Source organism: Drosophila erecta, unplaced genomic scaffold (assembly GCF_003286155.1).
Source record: "Drosophila erecta strain 14021-0224.00,06,07 unplaced genomic scaffold, DereRS2 tig00000021-arrow-pilon, whole genome shotgun sequence".
Taxonomy (NCBI): Eukaryota; Metazoa; Arthropoda; class Insecta; order Diptera; family Drosophilidae; genus Drosophila; species Drosophila erecta.
The window spans coordinates 3,716,683-3,731,633 of NW_020825198.1; the positions used below are offsets into that span (position 1 = coordinate 3,716,683).

Below are 14,951 nucleotides of genomic sequence, written 5' to 3' on the forward strand. Positions count from 1 at the left end.
GAATTCCGAAAAAGCGACTTGGATGCAAACAAATATATTTCATTCGGCAGATAAACAAAGACGATCCAAGGTGTTTGCATTACAATGCGATTGAGACACTATCTATGGGGTGGGGTCCCCATCTCGGGAATTGATTGACAGCCGCAAATAGTGCCTGTCGATCTCTTGATTGAGTCTTACGAGGCGACTTTAAACGCGTGAAAAACGCTTGCGACTCGCCACTCGCCACTCGGCCGTCCCATAAATACGGGTATTTTGAATTAATGAGGAGCTAATGGAGCCCAGCCGACTGCAGAACTTTCTAACAAATTTTTATGGTTGATTCGATAATTTTGTTGTCTTTTCGCGCTTCCAATATTTTGGGTTCCTGAGTGTCCGAGAACGTTAATTTTTTTTTTGCTGTGACCGCCGCAGTAATTATGCAATAGCCACAACCAGTTTGTTTCGCTCGACAGTCGACAGTCGACGCCGTCGTCATATTCAAATTACCTTTGGGCTGAAGATGCGACCGCCAGAGATTTCAGTCGTCAACGAAACGTGCAAACGCACACAGCCAGCTGGAAATCGAAAAAAAGAAAAGAAAAATAATTTAAATCGCGAAAATAAAAACCCATATACACGCGTACAAAATCGCTGTAATAATTTGAATTTCAAATGACCTAAGGATCTTGGTCCACTTTTTTGCGTGTGTTTTGTGTTCTATATAAGAGTGATAGCCGCGGATTCGCGTGTCAGAACAGATCGAGATGTTGAGGTGGCCAGTGGTTTGCCTGCTGCTCCCGCTTTTGGCCACGGCCAAGATCTTTGATCGCTGTGAGTTGGCCAATTTGCTGCAGCACCGTTTTGGTCTTCCTGCCGCCCAGGTGGCCACCTTGGTGTGCATTGCCCAGCATTCGAGTGATTTCAATACGGCCGCCATTGGCGGTGGCGCAGGATTGGGCGGTGGTTCGCATGGTCTTTTCCAGATCAGCGATGTCTACTGGTGCTCGCCGCCGGGTCAAGGAAAGGGTTGTGGCCTGAGTTGTTCGAGTTTGCGGGACGATGACATTGCCGACGATGTCCTGTGTGTGAGGAAGATCTATGCTGAGCATCAAAGGATCAGTGGCGATGGATTCACCGCCTGGCAGGCTTATGGCGCTTACTGCCGGCAGGATGCCAATTCATATGTGGCAGGATGTGGAGGACATGGCAGCACCGCCCATGCGGTAGCTGCGACCTACCAGAGACCGCAACAGGTGCAGGTCCACAGCTATCCAGTGCAGCAATACCATCAGGTGGCTCAAGTCCAGCCGCAGGGAAAAATCTACAGTCGCTGCGAATTGGCCCAGGAACTGTATTACCAACACAAGCTACCCATGCCGCAGATTCCCACCTGGGTTTGCATTGCCCAGCATGAGTCCTCCTTCAACACAGCTGCCGTGGGTCGCCTGAATGCGGATGGCAGTGCGGACCATGGTCTGTTCCAGATCAGCGATCTTTTCTGGTGCACCCATGACCAGAGGGCTGGAAAGGGATGCCATGCCACCTGCAATCAGTTCCTGGACGCCAGCATAGCCGATGATGTGCAGTGCATCCGACGGATACACCAGGAGCACACTCAGATCTCGGGAGATGGCTTCAATGCCTGGACTGTGTACAAAAGGAACTGCCTGAACCAGCACTACGAACAGATTGCAGCTTGTTTCGGCAAGCCACCGGCTCATCAACCTCCGCATCATCCAAATGCCATTGGAGGAGGACCCGTGAAGCCCAAGGTCAGCTATGCCTATCAATATGGCCAGGTTCTAGTGCATCAGACGCCAGTTCCTCCTGTTGTGAATCACTATTATCGCCCGCCACAGCCGACGCCCGTTTTGAGTTACCAAACTAATGTGGCTGCCTATTCGGGCAATCCGTTTCTGCGACCACGCCCAGTTAATCCGCCCAGGCAGCATCCCAATGCCATTGGCATACCCCTTAAAAACCAATCCCCTGCCAGCCCATTCTATATTTACAAACAGCAAACACAATATCATCAACCCCAATATCAGACACACTTTCAAACACACTATCAACGCACGGGTAAAGTTTACAATCGCTGCGAGTTAGCCCAAGAGTTGTATTTCTCACACAAGTTTCCCATGCAGGATTTGGCCACCTGGGTGTGCATCGCCGAGCATGAATCCTCATTCAATACGGCAGCTGTGGGTCGTCTGAATGCGGATGGGAGTGCGGATCACGGGCTCTTCCAGATCAGCGATCTCTATTGGTGCACACACAATGATGGTGGCGGCAAGGGATGTCACATCGACTGCAATCGCCTGCTGGACTCGGACATCACGGATGATGTCAAGTGCGTGAGGACCATCCACGAGGAGCACACCAGAATTTCGGGAGATGGATTCACCGCCTGGACTGTCTACAATGGACACTGCCGGCAGAAAACTAGAGCCGATATTGCTAGCTGCTTTGATGGCAAAGACCTGCCAGCGGAAGTCGCGAAACCATCGAAGGGTAACGAGCTTGTTAAGAAAACATCTCCACCTCCGAGGGCAAAAATCTACGATCGCTGTGAGCTGGCCAAGGAACTGTACCACAGACATAAGTTTCCCATGAGGGAGATTCCCACTTGGGTGTGCATAGCCCAACATGAATCCTCTTTTAATACAGCAGCTGTGGGAAAACTGAACTCAGATGGCAGTGAGGATCACGGCCTGTTTCAAATCAGCGATATTTACTGGTGTACCCACGATCAGACCAGTGGTAAGGCCTGCCACATTGAATGCGATCGTTTGCTGGATTCAGATATATCCGACGATGTCCAGTGTATACGCACTATACACGAAGAACACACACGACTCTCAGGAGATGGCTTCAATGCCTGGACTGTCTACAATGGACATTGCAGGAATCAAAACTTGGCGCAATTGAGTGACTGCTTCGATGGAAATGAGATTTCAGAGGCGGATAAGGCCAGTCATTATGGTGAAAGGCCCCAGGCTCAGCCTAATCAGTCTGTGCCACAGAAACCACAACACAAGATAGCAACTAGTCAGAAATATGCTGGTAATCCCTTTTTGCAAAACCTACAAGCTGCCAAGACACCTCAGCCCACCTTAAATGCCAATAAGCTAACGAACACTGTATCAGCTCCCAAGGAGCAAAAAACAAATAAACTCTATGCCAACAATCCATTTTTCAATAGTCAACAGCACAAACCGTCTCCCACCACAAGAGCACCTGTTTATTCTACCCAAAAGCCGAACTATGAACACAATCCCTTCCTGAAAGTCCCTGGTTCAGTAACGCCATCTGTTAAACCTCCACATGCTTCACAAGAAGTCAAACCTCATGACAGTATATCCTATGCCCAAAACCCATTCCTCAGTCTACTGGGCAAACCAATTATACCTGCTCAAGCACCCATCAAGCCCCAGCCCAAGCCTGCGAGCCCATCTAAGACCACTCAGCTGGTCAAAAGACCCTACGTCAGCAGCGACAGCTTCCGCAATGAGGTGATTAAATTTACGGCCACCTCTGCAGCGGTAGCAACAACAGCAAGCTTTACAAATAAATCTGTAACAACAACCACACGGAAACCTCTGACAGCGAGCACAAGAAAACCCGTCTCAACTACGGTCCAAACAACTAGCTTGCCGTTATGGTCATGGCAAACTTCTACAACCGCTAAGCCTACAATAACAGAAAGTGTTAATCACTATACAACCTCAACCACTCGATCGGTGATAACCAATAAGCCGAATACTCGTCCAACCATTGCGGCAGGTTCACGTGCAACTACTCGGGCAACTACCTGGGCACATAGCACAACATCTCAACAAGGGACCTACATAAACACTCCCCCAACAACGCGTTCGACCATTCGATCGTCTACAATTGGAGCTATTACATCAACAACGCGTTCCGGCACATTCGATGTATTTACGACTCGTTCAACAATTCGCCCAATATCTACGAATCGCCCAACTACTAGTGCAACCACTCATCCAATTAGTCGACCAACTACTAGTGCAACTACTCATCGAACTACTCTTCCAACTACTGGACCAACTACTCGCCAAACTACACGTCAAGCTACTCGTCCAACGACCCGTTCAACTAATGGGCCAGCTAGCACAACATTTCAACCAGGGACCTACCTGAACATTCCCCCAACAACTAGTTCGACCATTAGAGTCATTACCTCAACAACTCGTTCCAGCACTATCCCTGTATTTTCAACTCGAACAAAAACTCGACCAATATCTACGACTCGCCCAACTATTCGGACAACTACTAACCCAATTAGTCGGCCAACTACTAATACACCTACTCGCCCAACTACTCGCCCAACTACTCGTCCAACTACTCGCCCAACTACTCGCCCAACTACTCGCCCAACTACTCGCCCAACTACTCGCCCAACTACTCGTCGAACTACTCACCAAACTACTCGGTACTTCACAACAATTCGACCACTTACAACCACTCGATTAATTCCAACAACCCACCAATCTGTAATCACGCCGACCGCAAATCGAAACGAAGCGATATATTTACCAACAAATCATACGGTTTCGACCACTCCTTCAACAACTAAGTCCGCATACCACTATGTATCCATAAATAAACCAACCACACCCTCAACCACAAACACCCGTTCAAGGACCACTCCTCAAAAAAGTACCACACCAAGGCCATACCTATTTACCTCAACAACGAAGAAGAGTGTCACCACTAAGGATCCATTCGATCATCCGTTTTTCAAGAAGTTCAAGGCTCAGTTTGAGAAAACTACAACCGCCGAAAATCAAAATGCTTCCACGACATTAGCTGTTAATCAAAATCCAACTACCATTAGTCCATATTATGCAAAATATCAGGAAAACAAGGTTAAAACAGGTGAAAAAACCGTGCTCTCTTATGAATTTGGTCAAAAAAGAAACACTACAAGTAGGCAAAAAAGTGCCTTTGATGTATACCTAAATTGGAACAAAAATTAATGGCATTTCCATTAGTGTGACACTTTCGAGTAAAATGTAAATATGCGCTATTGATCGATGTAAACAGCACTATGCTAAACATAATGACAGAATACTCATGCATTATTACCCCTTAAGCCTTATAAATAGGATTTAGATAATAAAATACAAATAAAAACCATACGAATGCGAAATTTACGAAAATTAATTCAATTTCAGAGACTGGTTGGTGGGCAAAGCTGACAACATGGTCTTAAACAGCTTTTATTAAGGCTCGACTACCCGGTTTTAGCCGAATCTTTTTAGCACCAAAATCGAGATGGCAACGCAACAAAGCCAAAGAACTCGTGTTTTCAATTTTTTCCCAAATTTGTGAAAGAACAGCAACAGCAACTTGAATATTACCAAATTAAACGTAAATTCTGGTATATTCAAATTAATGGCAGAATGAATTTGTATTGCTTTAAATTGATATCAATTAAATTCATATGGGAAAACCAAATAGTTTTTTAAAGTATAATCAAAATCACAAATTTTTTATATTAATGGGAAATTCACATTTCAGCGATATAACCGTAAAAACAAATATGTATAATATTTTAAACGCAATCACCAAACCTCATGCCAATGCATGATTTTGCTTATCAACAAAAAATCAGCTGGCGACGTGGAAGCAATATTTAAAGGCAGTGATCCTTAGGTGCTTGTTTTAAAATGTTTTTAAAAATAGTATACACTTCTTCAATTTTAGAATAATATTTTATTAGGTTATATTAAAACAAAATTTATCAAAATGCATTAATCAAATTTTCTTCGATGAAAATTGATCTTTCAGCATACGTATACACTTTCTTGCTTACTATTTTCACTCAACAAGCAATGAATTCTATTTTAAGTTTTGAATATTCTTGTTATTCTAATGTCTTTGACCTAACATATTATTTTTGAATGTAACGGAAACTACAAATGTTATTATGTTACCTTACATTTAGTTAACATTAACGTCAGTTAACGAGCAATGCTCACGTAAGTTAGTGATGTTAGACATTCTTATTTAACCGCACACAGATAAACTTGTTTTCTTTATACCAAAAAAACACCTTTCAAGTATTTTATAAAGATCTTATAGATCTTATAAAGGAAAACTAGGAACGCTTTTCTTACGTTCTGATCTGATCACTCTAGCCTTACAATTCTGAATTGTATTTGCCTCGTGTTCCGCCACGGGTACATTCCAAACTGACAGCCGAAACGATACTACTCACAAAAAAAGCATAAAAGCATATGCCAGCCATATGCAGCAAAGCCAAATATACGCGGTACCTCCCGTCATTTAAAGCGGTCCCATAAGAATTAACGAGCCAATCCAAGCCAAACAAATATGTATGTACATGTAAGTATGTATGAATGAGATTATCATGCGAATTTACGCACTAAGTTTTGTTGGAAAAACACAGAAAAAAATTGTTATAAGAAAATTGTAAATATGGGGACATATCATGGAATATAGGCACTAGATCTGCAAATTCGGTGCTTAAATTTGTTGGCATTATTTTGAAAATTTGTGGCATATTCTGTTTATCGAATCGCTGGCCTTATCGATCACTCGGTTACCGATAGTATCGCATTGGTATTAACTATTTTACCAGCTCTAGTTCCCGCCGATTGCAAAATAAACTGTTTGGAATGTTGTGAAATATATTGTTTATCCTTGCCCTCGTCCCTTTTTGTTTGTGCTGTTTAATGGAAGAGAAGCGCTATCTGAAGCGCAAGGAAAAGGCGCGCAGCGATGGCAATCGAGATCAGGTGGCAGTCAGTTGCCACCAGCTGGGCGACTTCTACAATCAGCAGGGCAAATACACCGATGCGGTCAGGGAATATGTCCAGGAGGCGCAGATATACGCCTCCATGGGCAGAGAGCTGGAGACGGCCAAGGCCAAGAGGATGGTGGGCGAGATGTACACCCTGCTGTGCGACTACGATGCAGCAAGGGATCACATCAATGATTACCTGAGTGAGTTCTTGGTATCACAAGAAAGAAGCCCCTTGTATATCACTCGTTTCCGTATTCCCAGAGATTGCCAAGCGCTTGAAAAACCAGGTGGAGGAGCAGCGAGCCTATGCCACTTTGGGACGTGTGCACCTACTCCACGGGCAGAGCCTGGCGGACAGTTCCGCTTCCGGATCAATGGAGCAACTTAAACTGGCCGAGAAGAACTTCCTGCGCAGCCTCCTGCTAATCAAAGAGTAGGTTGCCATTATTATGCCGCAGAGATAGGCTTGCATAACACAATTTTATAGACTTTCAGGTCAGATTTCGAAGCTGGAGCAACTGGATATGCAAGCTCGCTGCTACCTGAACATCGGCGTGGTGAAGGAGCACATGGAAGATTTTCAAGAGTCCATTGACTACATCGACAAAGCCATAAAGATCAGCAAAACGCATGAGTTGTGGGACCTGACCCATTTGTGCTACATTTCGATGAGCTTGCTCTACAATTGCAAAAAGAACGACGCAACGGCGGCGCTTCGATTTTGCAATATGGCTTTGGAGGTGGCAAAGCGCTTGCCCAACAAGGTTAAGAAAATCTGCGAGACGCTGATCACCAAAGCAGAGATTCTTATCAAGGCGGGGGACTTTGCCAGCGCCAAGCAAATACTCACCAAAGCTTACAAGAAAAACACGCCGGATGAGAACGATCGCGGGAATATTGAGAAGCAGCTAAGGATCGTGGTCAAGGTCTGCCAGACCCTAGATGAACTGGTCCTTACCAGTTCCGTAGACTACGCCAAGTTGAAGAGCCTGTACGAGAAACTGGGCGACGGTTGCTGCCATCTGATGAACTACGAGAAAGCTCTGACCTATTACCAAAAAATGTTGGAAAACGCTGAATTCAATCATGAAAGTGGCAAAAGCCTGGTGCCCATCTATGTAAGTCTCTATCAGACGTATCGAGATAATGGACAGTTTGACAAGGCCTTGGAGTACCTGTGGAAAGAGTTTGAGTTAAACCAGGACACTCCTTCCGAGGCGTTCACCACCCTCTGCACGATTGCCGAGATATGCGAGCAACAGGCCCATCCTTTTTGGACGGTTCACGATGTTTACCAAAAGGCTCTGCGGCAAGCCGATAAGGCTGGGAGCTCCACTGATAAGCTGGTAAAGATTGCTATGGTGAGATTGAGGCGGCTAATGCTGAAGCATAATATGCAAGTTCTTGTTGAAAATCTGGAGGCGGATGCTACAGCCAAAGGCATTGATTTGGATCAGGAAGAAAGCGTGGGCGACGATGATGAAGACTCCGACGGCGGAGGGACTGCTGTGCAGCAAAACACTCCCGACTGGGACGACGATTTCGACCTGGCCACCCTCACCGACTCCGATGCCAGTGATCTGGATGAGACTGAGAAACCACGTCCACAGAGAACCACACGCGGTAATAGAACCCTTGTCATTAAGAAGAACAACAAGGGCGAGACACAGCTGCATCAGGCGTGTATATCGGGTAATCTGGAACTGGTGAGACGTCTAATCGACCAGGGACACACAGTCAATGTGCGAGATCACGCTGGATGGCTTCCATTGCACGAGGCATGCAACCATGGTTACCGGGAGATTGTGGAGCTGCTATTGGACAAGGGAGCCGCATCTGCCATTAACGACAAGGGCGGAACCAGTTGCGACGGAATTACACCTCTTTTCGACGCCTGCTCCAATGGTTTTTTGGATGTGGCCGAACTCCTGCTGGACCGCGGAGCGGATGCCACTGTACGAACAGACTACAATGAGACCTGCATTGCTGGGCTGGACAAGTGGCGGCAGGGAGCGCAGCTGGTGGATGGCGAACAGGCACAGTATGCCCAACTACGAGAGCGACTACTCCGCACGCTTTCCAAGGTGGGCATCTGTAGTGATAAAAATGCCCGTCCTCTAACCAATGCCAATGCAAAAAGAATAAGCAGTGAAGAGCGTGGTAGCCTTTCAGAGGAAGAGGACGAAGAAGAGGCTCTTCACGAGAGCAATAGAAGATCTTTAAGTCACAACCGTTCAGGAAGTGAGTATGCAGCTAAGAAATCAAGCAGCTCAACCCAACCAAGTGCCAGCAAAGAATACCGAAGTGTTATGGCGCAGCTAAAAAGACCCAACCGCCTTAACGATGATCCTCCCAGCACAAGCGCTTTAATCAAGCACAAACGTAATGCTTTCCTAAGGGAAGATGAGGTGGATGCGGATAACTGGCTAATTGATGATGTGGGCCCGGAACGCAAACGCAAGCGGATTAACTCTGGAGATTTATGTGGGCGCACCTCTAAAGAGAATTTTCAAGACACTGCCTTGTCTTTGCCGGCCAACTGGGACGAGGATCTGCTGCAGGCCACTCCGGAGAACGAGTACTCGCAGCGTCAGAAACAAATGCGTAAACTTACACTATCCCGCTCATCCAGCATAAGCAGCAACCATAGCAGTTCGGCTGCGCCTAGTAGGAAAAAGCATCAAGTCACTCTATTAGACAGTGGTTTCAGTCGCTTCCGGAGCGAAAGTCCTTTGGGCAGTGAGTCCTCGCAGGATGGCACCACCTCGATGTTCAGCGTGCGCACCATTGAACCCGATTCCACCACGAGCACCATTCAAGTGCTCATCTCTCCGGCCAAATCATCGCCTATTAAGGTGCAAACTACTCCCGTTATAGCCACAACTGTGTCATTCAAAGTCAAAATCCAGGATGAGTTGTTACTAGTGCCTATCGAACGGAAAAAACTGCAGGATATTAACATTCGTTGGCTAGCCGAGGAAGCAGGAAGGCGTTATAACAAGTTAGTATTACATACACGTCGTCTTATCCAAGTTGATATCAATAATAATTCGCAGGCTGACCGGCTTAACACCTCTCCTACGACTCAAGACAGCCGATGGATTTGCCTATGAGGAAACCGACGCGGTTAGTGTAGCCCTTGAGCAAAACATGCTAATGGCAACTATACTGGACTGGAAAATATCACCGCTTTCCCAGCGATATGAAGAGATGTGCCTTCAGGTGCAGAAGAGTAGGAATACATTGCATTTATTTTCATCTATTCCTCGAGTACTAATAGCAATTTATTTTTAGCTGCGGAAAACAAGGTAAAGCTGTTGTTGGAGCGTTCGCAAAGCACTAATATGCTAGAGCTCTCAGGCTTGTGGATGCGGGCTGAAAAGACGGAACCCATATTTAAAGCACTTCTCCATCAAGCTCGTCTCACCGTTTTGGATCTATCGCGCAACTTTATTGGCAACGAGGGATGTCAGCAGTTAGCAAAGTCCCTGCCCACATTGCTTCAACTCAAGGCACTGCGATTACAATGCAATGCGATTGGATCCCATGGATTGGAGGCTTTGCTATGCGGTCATGGCATGGATAAACTGGAGCTCTTGGAAGAGCTCAACTTAAATCAGAATCCATTGGGTAATGGCAGCGTTAGGATTCTTAGCAGATATTGTGCCAGTCCCGCTGGTCAAGCTCTAACTTCCCTTCACATCGCCCAATGTGAACTGACGGAACTGCAGGATTTTGACCTGGGATTCAATAAGTTGACGCGATTTGATATCAGCTTTAATCAACTTACCCAGCAGAGTGTGCGTCGGCTAACGGATCAGCTGAATAGCTGTCGACTGGAGCAATTGAACCTCAGTTATGTGCGTTGGCCCCTGGACGAGGCCAGTGGATTTGCTTTGGGTGAGCGACTGGTTGCCCTTTTCGAAGGTGGCACCTGCGAACGATTTGTCCGAGTGGAGTTCGCTGGCTGCGGCTTGAGCGACGCTCACATGTACAATGTCAGCCAGCATTTGGCCAAGGCCAAGCAACTACAGTGGCTGGATATCAGTGATAATAGGAATTTAAGTGGAACTACTCTTGGATACATATTAGATGAACTACCTCAACTACGCTGCCTTCTGGCCGTTAATTGTACAAATCTTCTGGATGATATTCGTCTACAGAAACTCGAGCAACTGAAGCAGCTGCCCAGGCGCTTGGAATTGACAGTTGATGAACAGGTGTTCTCCATGCCAGGAGCCTTGGAAACACTTCAGTCCATTTGGCAGCTGCAGTTTGGAGACAAGGCCAAAATGCTGAAAACATCGAGTAGCCGGAAAAGCGGGAGGCGGTACAAAGGTCTACTCAAGCTGCTCGCTGATGGAAGCGATGCGGAATAGTGAAATCTCATCATGTGAAACCATTTAACTGTGTTGTGTGTCCCAGAGCATTTTTTTTATTGTTTGACAATTATATAGCAAATCTAAGTACACCTCTTATCGTTCAGTTGATAGCAGAATAGCGATTTCTTGAACCCAAGTGGGACAAAAACTCTGCCCCCACAGGGCTTATCTTATCAATGAATGATAGCCAGCGAAATAATTTGCGATGGTCTAGACTCTAAACTTTGGGAGGTAAGTGAGGGCAAGATTGGAGTAACTTGAAATATAAAGAATAAGTAAACATACTAACGTACTGACTGTTTGCTTATTTCTTCATTCCTTTTATAAACTTGAGGTATTTGCAATTCCTTAGAAATTACCAAGTACCAAGCGTATAAGTAAATACAACTTTGCCCTTAACCGATAAATGACTGTCAATGAGTTATATTTTCTTGTAACTATTTACTTATTTTACTTTATTAATCGGACTTGTGAATGTGTCTACAATGAGCATGACAAAGAATGAGGTAAATGGAGGTGAGGAATCCTAGTTAAAACTGACTTAGGCTTGACCCTTAGCCGCCTCGTACATGTTTCGGGAAATGATGAGGCGCTGGATCTGAGAAGTGCCTTCGTAGATCTGGTAGATCTTGGCATCGCGCATTAGCTTCTCCACGGGATACTCGCTGTTGAAGCCGTTGCCTCCAAAGATCTGGACGGCATCGGAGGCAATCTTGTTGGCCATATCAGCGGCATGGCACTTGGCAATGGAGGCGTAATAGCTGTTACGGCGTCCCTGGTCGATTTCCCAGGCAGAAAGACGCCACGCCAGGCGGGATGTCTCCACGCCGATGGCCATATCAGCCAGCATGAACTGCACAGCCTGGTGGTAGGCGATGGGCACGCCAAAGGTCTTGCGTTCCAGCGCGTATTTAAGTGCCTCATCCAAACAACGCTGGGCCAAGCCCACAGCTCCGGCGGCCACTGGAGGACGCGTCTTATCGAAGGTGCCCATGGCAATTTTGAAACCGGCTCCCTCGCCAATCAGCACATTCTCCTTGGGCACGCGCACATCCTCGAAGGTGATGCCACGCGTGTCGGAGGCGCGCTGTCCCATGTTCAACTCCTTGCGACCGGGCGTCAATCCCGGCGTGTCCCGCTCCACAATGAACCCGGTGAAGGCCTTGCTAGGCGGGCACTTGGGATCCGGATTGGTGCGGGCCAGCACAAAGTACCAGTTGGCCACACCGCCGTTGGTGATCCACATCTTCTGGCCGTTGATGATGTACTCATCGCCCTTCTTCTCGGCGCGTGTCTTGATGCCGGATACATCGGATCCTGCTCCGGGCTCCGTAACACCGTAAGCGGCGACCAGTGGCTCCTCAAGCAGACGGCCCAGGTACTTTTTCTTCTGTTCCTTGTTACCGGACAGGATCACAGGAGTTTGCTGTGGAAAAAAACTTAGAGCTGGGATCATCTTGCAGTGAATGGTTACAACTTGTAACTTACGCCCAGACCACTAGCCTCCAAGGCGGTCATGATGCCGGTGCAGCCGTAGGCCAACTCTTCGGCCGACAAGCAGGTGGTGAACACATCGAGATCCAGGCCACCAATGTCAGCGGGAATGTGGTTGTTCATCAGGCCCAGTTCCCAGGCCTTCTTGATAATGGGCCACGGGTACTCGCCGCTCTTGTCGTACTGGGCGGCTACTGGGATGATCTCCTCGCGGGTAAACTTACGGGCCAGTTCCTGCAGCTGCAGCTGATCCTCGGTGAGTGCGAAGGAGGTGCCATTGGGCGAAACGTGTGACACGGCGGCGTAGGCGCGACTTTGGGACACCAACTGGCGCAGGGCAGGCACAGCAAGCTGGATGTTCGGATTGCAAATGTCACTGGTTAAAATGTTTAATCCAAATACTGGGTTGGGATTGCCATTTTATAATATTTTCACTCAAACACACACAGTTGCCTAAAAACCACTACTTTTTTACACATGCCTGTAGATTTGCCACATTAATTCAAATGGTATTTATACCAATTTAAAACTAAAACAAAAGTTGATCTTGAAGTAATCTTAGCGATCAGCCACAATAAAAGGGGTCAACTTAGTATGTACTTAATAAGTACAACATTATTATCAACATATACACTTTTTTTTCCATTTTTATAATGGACTATGGATGTTTGAGGTTCATAACCCATCATCACATTCTAAAGATTACGATCAAGCCTGCCAATACAGTTCGCACTCCAATTTAAATAGAGTGCACAATAACCCGCTAATAATACTTTCTCAGGGGGGCAAAGTACAGATTATGGCAGCAACAAAATTGTTTTCGGAACGGAACCCACTCGAATATATGTATGATTGTAGGTACATACATATGTATAAACTTAATCGCGGACGATCAACAGTTGCTGTCGTCACTAGCGTGATAGAACTTTATACTTTCGGATAGGATATACCCAGCTGTGTGTTTTTCACTTTCTCTCTTTTGTTGTAAACTAACCGATATGCTCACCTTGTTGAGGAACGCCATTTGAATATGGGTTTATTTTCGTATTTTCTGAGTTTTAACTAGGTCGCCTTGCTAACTCGTCGCTGGCTGGCAGCGAAATGATCCAAACGAGTTGCCGATGCGCCGGTATAGCGATGATTGTATATGTACATATGTACATTTGTTCATCGCGATACAGCAGCGGCGCTTGGACATTGGACTTTGTTGCGCTGGCAGTCGCAAAAGCTACAGAATCGTGGTGACGAACATATGTGTCTACATACACAAGTGCAGGAGGTTGAGATAAGGGAAGATGTCGCTGACATTTGAATGCGCTGTTGATGGAACTTTTTCAGAGCTTCTGGAAGAGTTCCTAAATTTGATTTACCTCGGTGTAACATTAAACAAAATGTGAATACATGCTAAAGTAGATTATTAGTTGATATGTATTTGAGCTATTTTATTATTTATTATTAATAAACTGTATTTTAAATACATATACTATACTGACTATACATTATATAGTCAAATATAGGCATATTTATATGAAGAGACACACCCCCTTTTTTAATAAATCGATGTACCACACCAAATACCCTACGAAATAAGCTCAATAAAACATAGCTTCAGCGTAAGCTTCAACGAACAACGTAAGGTAAAAGCTTTCAGTTCACAACGTAACGCATGGCTTTTGGGCAATAGGTATGAGAACATAACATTGGGTATATTAGGTTTGTAAAATTTCGTTAACATATGTCAAGTAACTCGTGCATTTATAATAGTAACATACTACATTTGGGTTAGTTCAGCCACGGTTCAATATAATAATCTCTTATGATTAAAATAAAATGTATTATTGTTAATCAAATCAGTCCTCAAATACCAAAGAAAAAATGAGTTCATGTTATGGTAGACAACTAAAAAATACTAATTGCTTTAACTTTTAAACTCGATTTTTTGCTATTCAATGTAGACAACAGGTTTAAAGCACACAAAATAAAATGACTCAAATTGACAGGGTAGTGCATAGTCGTTAGACTTCGCTGCCACCTGTTAGGTCCTTAAAAATCGGAGCATACTTTCCCGCTTGACACAAATAGACGAGACATGTTCCTCTGGCTGCGTTAAAAATAACAGAGTGCAGCCCCGCCTCCAACCCACCAAAAATCTCCAGTGCTACGAATTGAAAGTCCGTGACACAGTTGACAGGCAGCTATAAAAAACAGAGCACTACGTGGCGCGGCACGAAGACATCATTAAATCAGCATCCGTAGCCATCCAAATTCGTAATCAGCCGTTGGAGCGAGTGGAATCTCTT

At 45.6% G+C, this 14,951-nt stretch overlaps 4 protein-coding genes across 5 annotated transcripts in view; 2 read left to right on the forward strand and 2 right to left on the reverse strand.

Moving 5' to 3' along the window:
- Positions 1–14,951, reverse strand: part of LOC6544122 (peptidoglycan-recognition protein SD) — a 111,115-nt gene that overhangs the window by 27,543 nt on the left and 68,621 nt on the right. The gene's annotated exons all lie outside the window — the stretch shown is intronic.
- LOC6543837 lies at positions 662–5,094 on the forward strand. 2 transcript variants are annotated; one of them, XM_026978008.1, is made up of 2 exons: positions 662–2,061; positions 2,127–2,229. In XM_026978008.1, exons 1-2 carry the CDS (start codon positions 747–749, stop codon positions 2,159–2,161), a joined length of 1,350 nt encoding a protein of 449 aa, XP_026833809.1. In that variant the 5' UTR covers positions 662–746; the 3' UTR covers positions 2,162–2,229. The 2 variants fall into 2 exon arrangements, with proteins under 2 accessions (XP_026833809.1, XP_026833808.1); XM_026978007.1 differs by having other exon boundaries at positions 662–5,094.
- Positions 6,565–11,581, forward strand: LOC6543838 (tonsoku-like protein). The gene is made up of 5 exons (XM_001971374.3): positions 6,565–6,975; positions 7,037–7,208; positions 7,263–9,776; positions 9,832–10,007; positions 10,070–11,581. The coding sequence occupies exons 1-5, from the start codon at positions 6,705–6,707 to the stop codon at positions 11,152–11,154; spliced, it is 4,218 nt and encodes a 1,405-aa protein (XP_001971410.1). The 5' UTR covers positions 6,565–6,704; the 3' UTR covers positions 11,155–11,581.
- LOC6543839 (probable medium-chain specific acyl-CoA dehydrogenase, mitochondrial) lies at positions 11,462–13,871 on the reverse strand. Its single transcript, XM_001971375.3, has 3 exons — positions 13,658–13,871; positions 12,646–13,002; positions 11,462–12,583 (listed from the first exon to the last, which is right to left on the reverse strand). Exons 1-3 carry the CDS (start codon positions 13,673–13,675, stop codon positions 11,699–11,701), a joined length of 1,260 nt encoding a protein of 419 aa, XP_001971411.1. The 5' UTR covers positions 13,676–13,871; the 3' UTR covers positions 11,462–11,698.

Bases quoted from the DNA above. Each gene is read 5' to 3' on its own strand.
- LOC6543838 (XM_001971374.3), top strand. From the start codon at position 6,705: ATGGAAGAGAAGCGCTATCTGAAGCGCAAGGAAAAGGCGCGCAGCGAT. The intron at 6,976-7,036 runs GTGAGTTCTTGG...CCGTATTCCCAG, and splicing joins TCACATCAATGATTACCTGA to AGATTGCCAAGCGCTTGAAA. The intron at 10,008-10,069 runs GTAGGAATACAT...ATTTATTTTTAG, and splicing joins GTGCCTTCAGGTGCAGAAGA to CTGCGGAAAACAAGGTAAAG.
- LOC6543839 (XM_001971375.3), bottom strand. The intron at 12,584-12,645 runs GTAAGTTACAAG...TTTTTTCCACAG, and splicing joins TGGAGGCTAGTGGTCTGGGC to CAAACTCCTGTGATCCTGTC.
- LOC6543837 (XM_026978007.1), top strand. From the start codon at position 747: ATGTTGAGGTGGCCAGTGGTTTGCCTGCTGCTCCCGCTTTTGGCCACG.